General features: G+C 36.3%; 1 protein-coding gene across 5 annotated transcripts in view; it reads right to left on the reverse strand.

Moving 5' to 3' along the window:
- The window catches only part of LOC143244300 (voltage-dependent L-type calcium channel subunit beta-1-like), a 91,458-nt gene that overhangs the window by 56,124 nt on the left and 18,654 nt on the right, over positions 1-16,680 (reverse strand). The window contains exon 1 of one of the 5 annotated variants that reach the window (XM_076488718.1): positions 10,139-10,585. The exons of 3 other annotated variants lie outside the window; for them this stretch is intronic. In XM_076488718.1, coding sequence (XP_076344833.1) covers positions 10,139-10,201 — 63 coding nt within the window. In that variant the 5' untranslated portion in view covers positions 10,202-10,585. Of the gene's footprint in view, positions 1-10,138; positions 10,586-16,680 lie in introns of those variants that run through there. One more of the 5 variants, XM_076488711.1, reaches the window with a different exon arrangement.

Consider the following 16,680-nt stretch of genomic DNA (forward strand, 5'->3'; position numbering starts at 1 on the left):
AACATGTTGGGCCCGGCATGGCCAAGCGTGTTAAGACGTGCGACTCGTAATCTGAAGGTCGCGGGTTCGCATCCCCGTCGCGCCAAACATGCTCGCCCTTTTAGCCGTGAGGGCGTTATAAATTGACGGTCAATCCCACTATTCGTTGGTAAAAGAGTAGCCCAATAGTTGGCGGTGGGTGGTGATGACTAGCTGCCTTTCCTCTAGTCTTATACTACTAAATTAGGGACGGCCAGCGCAGATAGCCCTCGTGTCGCTGTGCGCGAAATTCAAAAAACAAACAAACAAATTAACATGTCCTTTTTTGCATCTTATAAATTGAAAAAATGAATGAAAACCTAATTTAAAAAAAAATGTTTTCCAAACTATTCTCGACCAAAACGATGAGGTCGTTCACCGAGATAAAATACTTAGCACATATTGTTCAAAAATTCCCCAGGAGACGATTAGAACATTATCAACCAGGAAGTATACTCTTCAAAAAAAGAAACGCAAAAGGCAAAATATGAGACAAATTGTTAACAAGTTTATTCCGGGTAGTTCTGTATGACATGTGTGAACCTTTGCACATTCACTGCTGAACATCCAAAGTCTGCAAAGGCGAAGTCCACGCTCACTAGGTGAAGTTTAACGTCACTCAACGTCAATAACTAGTATGCCCCCCGTGAGCATCAATAACTGCTTGGCATCTCCTGCCCATGGAAGCGATGAGATGACGAATCACATCCTGTGGAATGGCTGTCCACTCAGCCTGCAAAGCTGCTGCAAGCTGAGGTAGAGTCTGCGGTTGAGGTTGTCGCCGTCGCAGACGTCGGTCCAACTCGTCCCAAAGATGTTCGATAGGGTTTAAATCTGGTGATCTGGAGGGCCAGGGAAGAACGTTGATGTTATGATGTCTCAAGAAGGCAGTGGTGAGTCGGGCTGTGTGAGGACGGGCGTTGTCATGTTGAAAAACATCGTTGACGTTCACCATGATGGGTTGCACATGGGGCCTAATAATCTCGTCGACGGTTGCGTACGGTCTGATCGGAAATCCTACGCAGCCCTGGTATGGTTGAGGCAGTAGACGTCGCAGTGGTGGTCCTATCCCGAAGGTGACGTAACCGGATGTTGCGATCTTATGCGGGCGTGGTCACACGAGGTCTGCCAGATCGTGGACGGTCACGAGTTGATCCATGTTGTTGGTGACGATTCCATAACCTTGTGATGGTGCTTGGGTGGACATTCACAGCTCTGGCAACATCTGATCGAGATTCGCCTGCTTCCAAGCGACCAATGACATTGTTGCGTTATGCTTCAGTCAGTCTTAGCGTAACTGTATTGCGTGTCGGTGACTTAACACTGAGCTATGGAAACCGAGAACCGTCACTTTTATAGGGATTTTGCACATGTTGCACTTGCAGAACATGCAAATCTCTCAATCAAATTTATTGGACACGCATGCGTTTTGGCGAAAAATCCGATGTTTTCCTCCGTTTTCAAAGTGCACAACTTTTATTGTCATTGTGGTCTGACAATCAGTGCCTTAACACGTGTAACGTCACATACTCTGAGCTTGTAACGTTATTACATATATTTCTCTTTAAAATAACAAAAATATCCCTTTTGCGTTTCTTGTTTTGAAGAGTATATATATACACTGCTCAAAAAAAATTAAAAGATTGTTGTTATTTTGAATCACGCACAAAGCTACACAATGGGCTATCTGTGCTATGCCCACCACGGGTATCGAAACCCAGTTTTAAGCGTTGTAAGTCCACGGACATACCGCTGAGCCACTGGGGGGCAAAATTAAAGGAAAAAGTACGTTTTCTTATATAATTTATCTCAGTGTTCAAAATGTGATATTTTTATTTTTGTGGGCAATTTGCCTCATTTCAGTTCCATCTGTATCCATTTTCTAAAGTGTAATGAACGGTAAAACATGAAGAAATAGACTGATTCGAAGTGTGCCAAGTCGGTGTCAGGAGTTTATTCCCTTCCACTCGTCTACCAGGACTTGTCGGAGTTCCTATACATTCTGAGGAGAGCGCTGGCGTTCACTAACACGCCTCGACAACATATCCCAACAATGTTCAATTGGATTTATAAATCTGGAGAACTGGCGGGTCACTCAAGTCTATTCTTTCCTCGTCAAAATTCTTGAAAGAATAATCAGTAACAAACTCTCCAGATTCTTGGAAATAACATCAAAATTACCAGAAGAACAAAATAGAATCAGGAAATTTAGACAAACAACTGACCAGTTAGTCAGACTAACAGAAGAAATAATAGATATCTTTAACAAAAACTATGCACTGTCGCCTTCTTTCTTAACATTTGGAAAGCATTTGACACTGTATGGCACAATGGTCTGAGGTTCCGTATGAATAAAATGGGACTACCGCGCGGAATTGTTCGCTGGTTATCTAACTTTTTGGAAAATAGAAAATGTAGAGGATACCCTTTCTGAGTACTTTACTCCAGAAGCTGGTGTCCCTCAGGGAGGGGTGGTTAGCCCAATACTCCTCATCATGTATGTAAACAATATGCCATTGAAGGATTCTGTTCACAGTTCGCTGATGATGTGGCAGTATGAAAAAGTGCCACAACACCAACAATACCAGCCACAAACATACAACCGCAACTAAATAGAAGAAGCGAATACTGTCAAAAATACACAATAAAAATAAATACAGCAAAAGCACAACTTGTCGTCTTTACAAAATTGACAAAATACAAAAACTACAGCCTGAAATATATATGAATGGAACACTACTTCAGACTGCCACATGGGCAAACTTTCTTGGTCTGACATAGGATTCAAAATTAACACGGATTAACCATGAAAACGAAATTACAAATAAAGTCTAGCGAAGAACCAACTATGCTAGAGACTAACTGGCAAGAACAGTGGAGCATCAACAGACAGCATACTAAAAATTTACAAAACAAACATTAGACCAGTAATCAATCAACTATACAGCTCCAGCATGGAAAACTGTAAGTGGCAAAACAGTTAAAACCAAACTAGAAACAATCCAAAACACACTCCTCACAACAGCATACAGAGTTCGCGGAGGAACATCATCTTAATTTGTACATAAATATTCAAACATACCAGATAGACTCCTACATAATACAATAACGTACTTTGATAAAAATTGGATGAAAAACGAATTACTATGCGAACTAGATAGGTACCTCATACAAGATGAAGTTAGTCCTAAACACCTCTCCTTGATCAATATATTTTTAAACATAAAAAATAATAATAAATAAATAATGAAAAGAAATATATATAAAATAATTTTAATATTATTTAGCATCTAGCATCTACTATAAACCATATATCTAGATGTAACGAACTTGAACATAGACCAAATACTTTTCTGCTGGTTTAAGGACCTACAAATTTAAACAGAAGTGGTCGACCTTGAGGATGTTTATGAAAAAGAGCTTAGCTCTTTCACAAAGAGCGAAAAAAAAAAAGTTGTTTTCAACTGCGAGTGACGTCCGTATCTAACTTCATACTGAAAATACAATATGTACAAACGACCGCTAGTCTCTTTACAAAGAAAGAAAAAACTAAAATAAAATATACCTTCTTCATAGCTCGATATCCTGAAGTGACGCACGTTCTGTTTTAAGTCTCTAGTTTTACGCCTTTAAGTGATTGATATAAATATATTTTACCAATCCTGTTACAGCTCTGCACTTGAGATATCTAGTATTAATACTTCTGTTTTACACACAAACACCTATATATATATATATACACACACACACACACACACACACATAACTGTGAGATAAGTCACTTCTACACTTCTAAGGTCCTTTAAAATGGCGCAGATAGCCTAGTTGCTTAGCGCCATAAAACACTAAACCAATCAACAATTAAAATGAATTACTGAAAATAAAATAATAAAAGTTTGGTGGTTTAAAAGGTAGTGCGGCTACCAATACAACTCCACACTTTTGTAAATATTTATATTATTTCAGCCACTTATTTAGTAATGAAATAATGTATACGATCAGAGGTAATTGTCTCCATAATGAGGGTTCTCGTATAAGACAGGAAATCTTTCAAGAGCGTACGTGGTAATAAAATTACAAATTTAATTTTTAATTGTTTTGCTTGGCTATTAGTTAATTTCTAAGTAATAACTTTGTGTAAACTAAAGATAAAGCAGATAAATAATATACTATGTTCTGTCTCTTTCACACTTCTACAAGTACGACACTCAATAAATCACTCATTGAGCGCTTTGATATCGAGTTAACAAGGGATTCTTATTAATTGCTGAATTTTTTTCACACCCTAGCAACGAAAGAAAACGACATTAAAACACACAAAGTGTAATTCTGTAAGTTCATAAGCAGCGATGAGAAACCTTATACGTATGGTAATACTTGAAATAAACGACCTCGTAACACCAAAATGTTGTTTTCATTGAATTAGACACACAAAGCTTCAAGGTTGCTACTGTCAGTTTTGGTTTGCGTTTCAGTGAACGCTGATGAATAAGCTCTAACGCTAAACGTTGAATATAAACAAAAATATTTGGGTGTTATAACTGTTTATTTCCAATGTTAATATGTTTTCTATACACCAATATGCACTACAGGAACCAAGTTATATGCGTTATGTTTTTAGTTGCTTTTAAAACTGTTCAGTGATTAAAATAACATTCACGCTTTCACACATAGATAAAAGTTTATATATATACACACACTATAAACATACTACACGTATATAACATGATATACAGTTTACTATTGTACTACCATTACTCTTATTTGTCCTTGTCCAAGGTTATTGTTGGTGTGCAATTACTTAGAACGAATATAACCTATGTACAAGTGGTGAATCGAATAACATCTGTCTTAATATTTATATTACAATCACTTTTAAACATGTTTTACGATGTTAAAACATGTTGAATAGTTTCCGAAATATTCGAGGAAATAGACATAACTTGTCTGTCTACACTGTCACATTAAGTGTGCTGGTCAGTGGAAAAGTATTGGCTAAGTAGCTCTTGAGTCACATTTTGCTGTCTGCAATAGTCCCGTGATGTCTGTTGGAAGTGAGGGGTTATCTGATATGTTAACAAGTAAGGAGCGAAATAAGACAGTACGTAATGGTATAATAAGCTACAAATTATAATACTGTGGTGCATATGCATTAATCGGGAACAGGAACATTATTTGCCATTCCGCACTTCTACCATCAGGTACGTGACAGGATGTAGCACATGCTATTCTCCAATTCTACCATCAGGTACGTGACAGGATGTAGCACATGCTATTCTCCAATTCTACCATCAGGTACGTGACAGGATGTAGCCCATGCTATTCTCCACTTCTACCATCAGGTACGTGACAGGATGTAGCACATGCTATTATCCACTTCTACCATCAGGTACGTGACAGGATGTAGCACATGCTATTATCCACTTCTACCATCAGGTACGTGACAGGATGTAGCACATGCTATTATCCACTTCTACCATCAGGTACGTGACAGGATGTAGCACATGCTATTATCCACTTCTACCATCAGGTACGTGACAGGATGTAGCACATGCTATTATCCACTTCTACCATCAGGTACGTGACAGGATGTAGCACATGCTATTCTCCAATTCTACCATCAGGTACGTGACAGGATGTAGCACATGCTATTCTCCACTTCTACCATCAGGTACGTGACAGGATGTAGCCCATGCTATTCTCCACTTCTACCATCAGGTACGTGACAGGATGTAGCACATGCTATTCTCCACTTCTACCATCAGGTACGTGACAGGATGTAGCCCATGCTATTCTCCACTTCTACCATCAGGTACGTGACAGGATGTAGCACATGCTATTCTCCAATTCTACCATCAGGTACGTGACAGGATGTAGCACATGCTATTCTCCAATTCTACCATCAGGTACGTGACAGGATGTAGCCCATGCTATTCTCCACTTCTACCATCAGGTACGTGACAGGATGTAGCACATGCTATTCTCCACTTCTACCATCAGGTACGTGACAGGATGTAGCACATGCTATTCTCCACTTCTACCATCAGGTACGTGACAGGATGTAGCACATGCTATTCTCCACTTCTACCATCAGGTACGTGACAGGATGTAGCACATGCTATTCTCCACTTCTACCATCAGGTACGTGACAGGATGTAGCACATGCTATTCTGTACTTCTACCTAAAGTTTACACGTGGTGACCATCATATAAGCTGGGATATAAATGTACATTTTACTTCGTTTCCACCAAGAGTTTACACAAAGATCATTAGGTAGTCTAGTACATAGATTAATGCATTCTACACTCGTACCAAAGATTTAGAAGTAATATTCTAATTACAGCTCTGCTATTCAACTGAACACTGAAAAAAAAATCTAAAAAAAACACCTACCTGCTAATGAAGACAAATCTTGGTAACTTCTAGTTTCACATTGTTTTTAGCTCGGTGTCATAAGAATGAAAAATGTGTACAGAAGTAGCTACAAAGGCCAAAGTCATTTCATTGTTTATGGAATGTAGACATGCAAATGTCAATGTTATGCTTTAGAAAGCGTTACTACTGGTTTATCATAAGATGAACATACTACACTTAACCGCCAAACTCTTGTATGGTTTTCTATGCGACACTAAGTTAGGATTGCTTAAGTTTCTTGTAATTTATCGCATGCAATTTCTTTAAATATGCATTTTCTAACATTATAACGTGGTTATAAGAGAGGCTGCCGAAATACAACGGTAACACCTACTTATTATCAAATTTCGTATCGAAAGATTACGAAAGCGTTGACTGACAATGATGTATCGAATACGACAGTAAACGTCAGCATGATTAGAAGGTGCTATTAACACAAAAATGTTATTAAAGACCCTTTTTTACTAGTAAAAAAGCGCGTATTTTAGTCTGAGAAAACAAAACACTGTCAAATATACCTGTACTGTATTTTTTTTGTATAAAGCATAGTGAAAAGGAATGTTTTAATGTTTGATATTTAATGCTGAAATTACAGTTCACTGTGTATACGTGTAGAAATCGTGATCTATTACAGCTTTCGTTTTACCTTAAGTTTAAAGTGTAAATTCTAATATGCTATCCTTAGCGTACAAAACACAATCTATTGTGCTACTGTAAGTGTCCACAACACAAGTTACTGAAGCTACAGTGGTCTTTAACTTATGGTGAACAAGGTGGCTCCTAGGAAGGAAATTTTACACAAGTGTATAGAAATCGAAGTGTTAGCTAAAGGCAGCTGCTATCATCCATAAACCGTAAGTTGAGTTAACGTTTCAAAACAGTGCTATATCCAGAAACATGAAGAGAGCTATTTTGACAATCGAAGTGTTCGAGGAAGAAAACCAACGTCACTCAAAAGTATATTCGCTGTGTAACAGATGACGATGCGGTACAAACCTTGCGAATTATCTTACTGCAAGTACAGCTATTAATATTCCTTCAATGATAGTAAGATAACATTAAACTAAAATGTGCTGAAAGCCTTTGCCAAGGAGAGACAGCAAAGACTTACAACAAATGATACAGTGGGTTCCTCAGGTATGGGGAAAAGGTAATCCTTACAGACGAGTTAAGGTTTGAACTGTGCATATGGAAGCTAGTGTATTACAACTACTGTAGAACAGGAGATGGAACAATACTCCTACGAAAATGCATTTTAACAAGTAGTTTCGGAGATTTACGTAAAATCAAAAAGGTGCCTTGACTGCCGACAAGTACAGATAGGTTCTGATCCACCATATCATATCCCAGGGACGTGTCTCAAGCGTATTGCCAACGTAGTGAAATACCTATTTGAAGCGTAAAGATGCTGACGGAACACCCACAATGGTGCTGTAGTCTTAACAAGGTTGAACATTTCTCGGGTTATGTAAGGTTGACTGAATGCTGAGAGAGTGATATAACAACCGAAAAACATAATAAATTGTAGAAAGTATTACAGAACATGTGGAATAGTATTTCAAAGTCCTTCACTGTTAAACTGTTTAGAAATGTCGTGTGATCACACTGTCCTGCTTTATATAATGCAAAGGGCTCACATACCAAATACTGATGTTCCGAACAATGTATTTATTTGTATATTTTATAATTAAAAACAGAAAATGGCATAAAACCAATGTTGACATCCAGTCTACAAAGTTCTAAAGGACTTCCTCTAGCAGAATGGTAATGATCATAACCCACCAGGAAGACTAATAGGTAAGTACAAGAACCACCACCAGTCACCTGAAGTTGGTCTTTCCAGTCCTGGTTCCAGATTATGTGTCATTATGGCTATTATCTACTGCTATTTCGTTCGTACATATTTGCTTAATATAATTTGTATTATATAATCTTTGTCCATTGCTTCTCTAATTACTTCCAACACTTATATACCTATATTACATACACGTTTCCTGTGAGAATAAATGAAGTGTTACCACAACTACAATTGATTTCGTTAACTACTATTCAATCTGTACAATAAAAATATCCAGGTCTTGAAAGACACGAAACATTCAAAGCTTCAGACAAAATATAAGTTGTTTCAGAATTTTGTACAAAGCTACACACAGGATTATCTCAGCTCTCTCACTTTGAACTTGTATAGCAGAGGTAAGAAAGATACAATCAACAGCAACCAGTTCCATTTGTTGGGCTATTCTGTCTGACCAAATACTTGGATTTCAAAATCACTCCTACCTCTTACGTGCAAAAATCTTTTTCTTTTTTCAGCAGCTGGCATGTACTCCCGGCCTCGTAGTCAAAGAAAGTCCGACTTTGTAGATCATGGAGTACAGAACGCGATTTATGTTAAGAATGAATGGGTAGAATTATATATGCCACTCCTGTCACTATTTTAAAGGGTTTGTTAAGTTAGTTAACTGATGGACTATAACTGGTGAAATTAAAATACATGGATAATTTAATATGCTCATTCCATTTCATATTTGGGATTAATTAAAAATTTAACCTGCGTAATTTTGCTAGGACAAATACTTATTGTAATCGATGTGAAAATATTGTATACAAGCTACAACAATGCTGTTTATACAAAAAACAAACCACCTATTTGACAACAGCTACACGATTCGATTTTTTTTTTCACACATATACAAAACAGTTGAATCATTAGCAAATACAGGAAAACCATCCAAGTTCAGTACACACTTTCTCTGTCCGCAAGCTAACATGGAGTAATGAAATGTTTGCCAACTTTGAAATATTGTTTGTTACAATACCTGTTGATTTTACAGTTTTCAAAGTCAAAATCACAGCATTAGTATTCGATGCGTAAGCATTAAAAATATCAAATGAGTAACGGTTATCAAACAAAATGAGGTACATGGATTGGTCCTTTAACCCTTAAACGGCGGCCATCATCAGCTGATGCTGCTACCTACAACAGTTCCGCTGTTTAAGGGTTAAGTCCTGAAAACGGGATACTTTGAGATCCGATGTTTGATATATTCAACCTGAACGAAACCTTATGCATTTTGACTTAAAAGGCTTGCTCAGAAACTCCTAAGGTCCAGTCACAGCCATGCCTCATTTAGACTTGTCGACCTATGCAGCTACTCTTAATCAAATAGCAAGATTTAATGTCATTTATACAGTTCCCACAGCTAAATGTGCAAAGTATGTTCGGTAGCATATTGAAGCCTTAAACCTGGACCTTGTCGTCCACATTAAGGCACATTTATCGCTAGGAAACGATCAGAAAATTGTAACTTAAAAACCGTCATGTGTCAAAATCAAATGATTTAACGTAATCGATTCCCCTTCTACTGTGGCGATCACTGTAAAATTAACAACAACAATAGTTATGGGGAAACCTCTTGCACTGAATATATCACACGTTCTAGTCGACCGTAGAGGGCGTACAGCATTTGTTTGAATATAATTTCGTTTGTTTATTGCTTTGCTGATAGTTTATAGTCTGCAACTTGTTTACGTTCGAATAATAAAAAATGTCAAATGTATATTACAATGTAAAATAATGTTGCTGTTTACCTTCTTATCTTAATATTGTATTTCTTACATAAAAGTACAACTGCATACCGTTATTCAAATGAGTGGACACTACATTTTTAGAAAAAATACAATTCAAAAAACATACCAACCTACCTGTAATTTCCGTTTCTTTCTGTCGAATTTCTTAAGTTTTCCTAGAATTAAGTTTTTGTTCATGACCTGGGAGAACACAGGCACGTTTCGTATTTATAGGCAGCAAGTAAGCAAACGTATCCGATAGTTCATGTACCGTAAAAGACGTTCTAAACGTGGTGCTATTTATTTATCGTCTGACAGGTATTGTCTGAACGCAAGAAAAGCTTCGCATGCGCAGTGTTTAGATAACGAACACGTAGAAAATCTTCAAGTATGAAAATTGCACACCTGCAGTTTTAAGTAAGATTATCTAATAACAATGCTCAAGGCAATGTATTTCACCAGTATTCCAGACCTCCATCATACGAATGTACGTGAATCTACCCTGGAGGCTACATGCACATATTAATACCAGTTTTACGAGTAGTTATTCAGCAAATTAAGTCAAAAACAGAAAGAGTCGTTCTAAGCCTAATTAACTAAATTAACCTATTTATTTATTTATTCTGACAAAGCTAACATAACTGACAAATAAATACAATGAACCATACCTAAAGGGTTCTTTGGAGTGTAACTTCATTCTTTGTACTGTTATTTACACTGGTAGTGGCAAAATCCACCTGCTTTAAGTTTAATACAACACTTAATTTATGAAAGGATTCTAATGTAAACCCGTCAATTGTCAGTGTACAAGTCACATTGTTAAATTTGTCGTTAAAATTTGACAAATTTAACGCTTGTCTCTAAGTTATGAAAAACATAATGTTTTGAAAGACCATTGGCACATTTTTTTCGAAATCCTTAAATTTAAACATAAGTAATATAATAAATTCATAAGAAAGAACACGATAATTTTTTACACAGCAACCTATCTATTGCCTCTTCCATTTCAGATGTAACAGCCCACTCGTTTTCTCTAGAATGATACAGGAACACAACTGACATCTACAGGGCAGCTGTCTGTAAAACCTTAAAATATGTATTTAAATATGTTGACTTTGTTTTTGAGGGCACTTATTACAATGAAGTCAAAGTCACAACATTAGTATTTGATGCACAAATATTATAAATTGCAAATAAGTAACGGTTATCAAAATGAGGTTTGTGGAAAATATTTTTATTGCACAATCATGCTAAATCAGGCTAAAAATTTGTACTGATATAGTTTATGAGTCATATTAAGTAGAATTTTGTGAAAATACACAATAGAATTAAGGTATTATTTTCATAAAATTGCTAAAAAATATAAATTATGATTATTAATATTAATAACAATATAGTAAGCTGTTTTATAACGTATTATTTTTTAAAAACTTGTTTAAAAATAAAAATCATAAATAATAATAATGTAGTGGGTCATTATTATTATATTTAGAGTTTTGAGTGGTTTTTCGCCAAAGGAAGTTTTGGGCGCTCTTTATGCAGCTTGGCACAAGAATTCTAAAACACATATTGATGTAACATACACCTAACACTGCTGAAGTGGATTCCTTTTACTACTGTTCTTGAAAAAAATGCATAATATGTATTGACTCGGTCACGTCAAGTACTGAACCATTCAGCGTCGTTGTACTGACTGTCTCTTCCTTAATTCATTCATTATAGACAGTTATTTAAACGAAATTTTTAATGAAGTGGTCCCAATCTGAGGGTCGCAGGTTCGAATATCTGTCACACCAAACATGTTCACCTTTTCAGCCATGAGGGCGTTATAGAGTGATGGTCAATCCTACTATTCGTTGGTAAAAGAGTAGCCAAAGAGTTGGCGGTGGGTAGTGATGATTAGCTGCCTTTTCTCTAGTTTTACACTGCTAAATTAAGGATAGAAGCGCAGCTAGCTCTCGTGCAACATTGCACGAAATTCAAAACAAAACAAACTATACCTTCCTTGGCTATACCTGCTTAGCATCATTTAGAGAAATTATAAGGGTAGCATAAACCTTTCTCCCATAGATTCTTCGCCAACAACAGACGTAAACATCTTGAATATTCGAGATGCATTGGTGTGAGAAAATGCAAAAATCCCTAAATTTAGACAGGTGTTAGGTTCCTACCCTTCGGTTGCAAAATGGCTATTTACCAGAAGTGGTTCACCAACTGGCTATACAAGACCACAGTTTTCTCTGTCGCTCATGAGGTCATCCTAACAGTTTATCCCCTTCAATGAAAAGGCTCGACGCTGATTCACAGATCAACAATTCATGCTCAGTGTCCTTCCTCCCGGTAAAATAGTTCTAACTAGCAGATGTCATCCACCTGGTAGCACCTTCATCTTTTCTCGGTCAGTTATAAGTAGCATCAGTCACAGCTGTGGCTGATCTACTTTGTTGTATCAATGCCTGAAGGTCTTGTAGAAACTGTTACATTCAGACTCGTACTCCCCAGACCACACACTTGCAACAATCTTCAGTGTCCCATGCCACTTGCATTGTTGAGATTGTACCTGAGAGGGAGAAACTAATTGGCCATTCTGAATGCACCAGGCCTTGAGATTGTACCTGAGAGGGAGAAACTAATTAGCCATTCTGGATGCACCAGGCTAGCAGTTCTTCTCAGGTATGTGGTCACAACAATAATTTTATATACCCAGCAGTTTTCTTTCCCAAGTATGTGGTCACAACAATAATTTTATATACCCAGCAGTTTTCTTTCCCAAGTATGTGGTCACAACAATAAATAATTTTTATACCTTTGCATCATTGACAAAAGATTGACTTTCAGAAGAAGACTTCTCCTAAACCAAAGAACCCTTTATAACAGCTATACTCCTCAGTGTCTACCTACTACCCCTTATTAAAAGCTTTCCAATTTGTGAAAAATGCAATTTCATCAAATTTAAAACTTCAATCCAATAATACAAGAGCTCAGAAACGCACAATCAAATATACTTATTGGGAGAAAACAGATAATAATAATAAAACAAATGCTGTGATCACGGAACAAAACGTTTTCATTCTTTCCTATTATGGAGTATTCTTCAGGTTCACTGATTGTGTTTTTAATAACTGAGTAGAAATAACTAGATATGTGACAGAAAATGCTTATGAAATGGTTTTATATCATATTAACATCAACTGAGTTTAAAGCAAGGAGAGAGACTGGATATAAGTTAAAAACAAAAAATAATTTTTACTTACATAAACAACAATCAAAGTTTAAAAAGAAAAATACGTTGGTGACGCCTTTCCTGGTGAGCTCTTGTTTGAAACCATTACATATGTTGAAATCATTCAATATGTTCAATTTTAATTTTTAATATTCTTTTAGACTGATAAAACATAGCATTATTATACATAGGACAAAAATGTCATCATTCTCAAAGTGCAGGCACTAATCACGTGACCGATGTTATTCTCACTATAAAATAAAGAGTGTTCATCCTTCAAGTGTCACCTCTTTAACATAAAATATCACTGTGATTCTGTGTTACAGAAATATTTCCCAAAACAATGGGGAATGTACAACTTTAGCCGAATGACCTACTTCTGTGAGTGAGTAAGGCAGTATGAACTGGCTGGATGCATTGTCCAATATTCTTCACTAAGACTACATACAACACATTGAGATATTTTTGAAAAATGTTTTATAAAGTAAAGGAATCCGAAACATAGTATTTGTACATACCATAAAGATAACTAAAGTTTACGTCTATTTGCTCTGTTTTACAGTGTTTTGTTTGTTTTTTGAAGTTTGCGAAAAGCTACACGAATACTATCCGCGCTAGCCATCCCTAAATAAGCAGCGTAACACTAGAGGGAAGGCAGCTAGTAATTACCACTCACCGCCAATTCTTGGGCTACTCTTTTACCAACGAATGGTGGTATTGACCGTAATATTATAACGCCCCCACGGCTGAAAAAGCGAGCATGTTTGGTGCGACGGGGATTCAAACCCATGAGCCTCACGTTACGAATCGAACACCTTAATCCACCTGGCCATAGTTTTACAGTGTAGAGCAGATAATAAACAGTAATCCTTTACTATAGTATCGATCAGGTACGTTGCACAATATTTTTTAGGCTTACTCGTTAACTGTTATAACGCTAACATATGGAAACAAGAGAAAACGAACAACGGTATTATAATTCCAATTCCTATTAAGTAGAATACTTAACTCCATTGTCTTCAAAAATTATATTAAATATAAAAAATATCAGTGTTGTTATTACTGTCTTATAAATATTCTTATTAGTTTTTGTCATTTAAAGAATACAGCTTGAATAAATTTGTTTAGTTTTTGTAATCATATGCCAAGTGTTTAACTCCAGATTGATCTTGTCCTTTCGTTTGGTCTGTGACTGTGGTGTCAAAAAGCGATAGTCAGTCTAATCTTGGTCTACACCTCTTTATATTAATAGCACAATTCCCTCTTATGCACATTGAGAACGTAATGCAAATAAATTATATGTAGCAATAATAAATAAAGTGGAAAAATAGAGAATCACTCACTAGGGGGAGTAACTCCATCACGCAGATTTGATCATATTCGGCTGTCAAAAAATGCGGAAATGTGTCCGTGTGTTAGTCGTTGTCAACGATGAGAAATAATGTTCTACATGTGTCCACCAAGATTCATCAAAAGCCAATGATTTTTGGCTGAATTATACAGTAAAAACTGTGTGAAAAACCGCTTCCTGTGTTAGCAGATAGGGATATTTATTTTATTATTTTCGTGTGCTTGCTGTGACTTAACCTCCAAATTATAAACACTTCTAAGCTGGGTTATATCCTAAATATATAGCAGCTTTCGTCCAAGTCTAACTAGATGTTTTTGTGAAAACTTGTTGACAAAACACATGCAGAGGTGGAAACTTCAACTCTTTCACCTTCAATGTGCAGGTAACGATTAATAAGTAAGATACGTAAATATATATGAAATGGTACCAAGTGTTTCGAAATTATGTTTGTTTGTTTTTGAATTTCGCGCAAAGCTACACGAGAGCTATCTGCGCTAGCCGTCCCTAATTTAGCAGTGTAATACTAGAAGGAAGGCAGCTAGTCATCGCCACCCACCGCCAACTCTTTTACCAAGGAATAGTGGTAGTGACCGTGACATTATAACGCCCCACCGCTGAAAGGGCGAGAATTTTTGGTGTGACAGGGATTCGAACCCGCGACCCTCGGATTACGAGTCGAGCGCCTTAAACACCTGGCCATGCCAGACCATGTTTCAAAATTATGGAAGAATAATCCATATTGTTACGTATTATAATTTATCTCGGACGAGTCTCTGATTTATTATCTTACGTACGTTACGTCTTACAATTTCAAACAGCCGGAAATTGTACTTAAAAGTCAACTGATTTTTTTGTAATTAAGCACAAAGCTACACAGTGGACTATTTGTGCTTTGCCCACCAGAGGAATCAAAACCCAATAAGTCCTAAGACATATCACTGTGCCAATGCGGAGCAGAAATCAAGCGAATGTCAATATCTATCAGATTTATTTTATTTCCCAACAAGTTTGAGATACACAGTTTATTTCTTAAAATAAATATATTTTAATATACAAACAATAATACAATTTATAATAACGCTCATCACAAATAGTTGTTACAAATAATAATTTGTATACGAGAGTTTTACAAACCAAACTTACAAACAATAATGAGTCTTCTATCAGGTCTAGAACTGAAACTTTTATCGACGGTTCACGAAGTGTGAATTAATTCTATGTTGAGACAGAGGTACACTTCTTTTGTAGGGAAAACTACATAGCTCTAGTCTTAACTAGCCTCATACTGTCTATCAGCTAAATATATATGCAAAAACGGCTCGTTTGGGTTGAGAAAATATTTTACATAGAAGAGCGAACAACGTTTCGACCTTCTATGTAAAATATTTTCTCAATCCCAAACGAGCCATTTTTGCATATATATTTCTCTAAAAGTGGGTTTTCTCGACATCACTGAGTCTACCAGCTAATTGTTTTTACCGAGGAAGATACCTAATGTCCTCGTAGAAATATTAACGTAAGAAGTTATTTCTCAGAAGTTGAGTGGTTTGTAACATTCGAAATCTATAAACGTCTTTGGTCAATTGTCTGTAGTCTTCCGATTAATAAGCGTTTATCATAATTGTAGCTTCCGAGGTTTATCGTATACTAACTGAAGCAAACCAACAATATTAAAACTGTATCTCCGTGTGTTGCGCTGGCTGCTACCTTATATACTCATCAGGCGAGATTCTCGAAAATTCAGCTGCCAACAATACTGGTATTTTACATGTGCACTTAGTACTTTGTTGATTCTAACGCTCGAGGGCCTTCTACAATAGTAGAGAACAGGCGGGATTTTCGCAATACATATGTAACAATATACGTTATATGCATTTATAAATAAGTATTAAACTGAAAGAAGCATATATATTAAAATAAATGTATAATAGTAAATCCGTGACATCTCTTTCCTTAGAGAAGTAAAAATTGGCTTTAGACAATTTTTAACTGAGATATAATACATTAATATATACATTGCCAAAGAATTATACAACTTCAATAATCCTGACAATATATAACACAATTAATACAAATAACATTATGATAATATAATTACATAGA

The sequence above is a fragment of the Tachypleus tridentatus genome, chromosome 1 (assembly GCF_004210375.1).
Source record: "Tachypleus tridentatus isolate NWPU-2018 chromosome 1, ASM421037v1, whole genome shotgun sequence".
Lineage (NCBI taxonomy): Eukaryota > Metazoa > Arthropoda > Merostomata > Xiphosura > Limulidae > Tachypleus > Tachypleus tridentatus.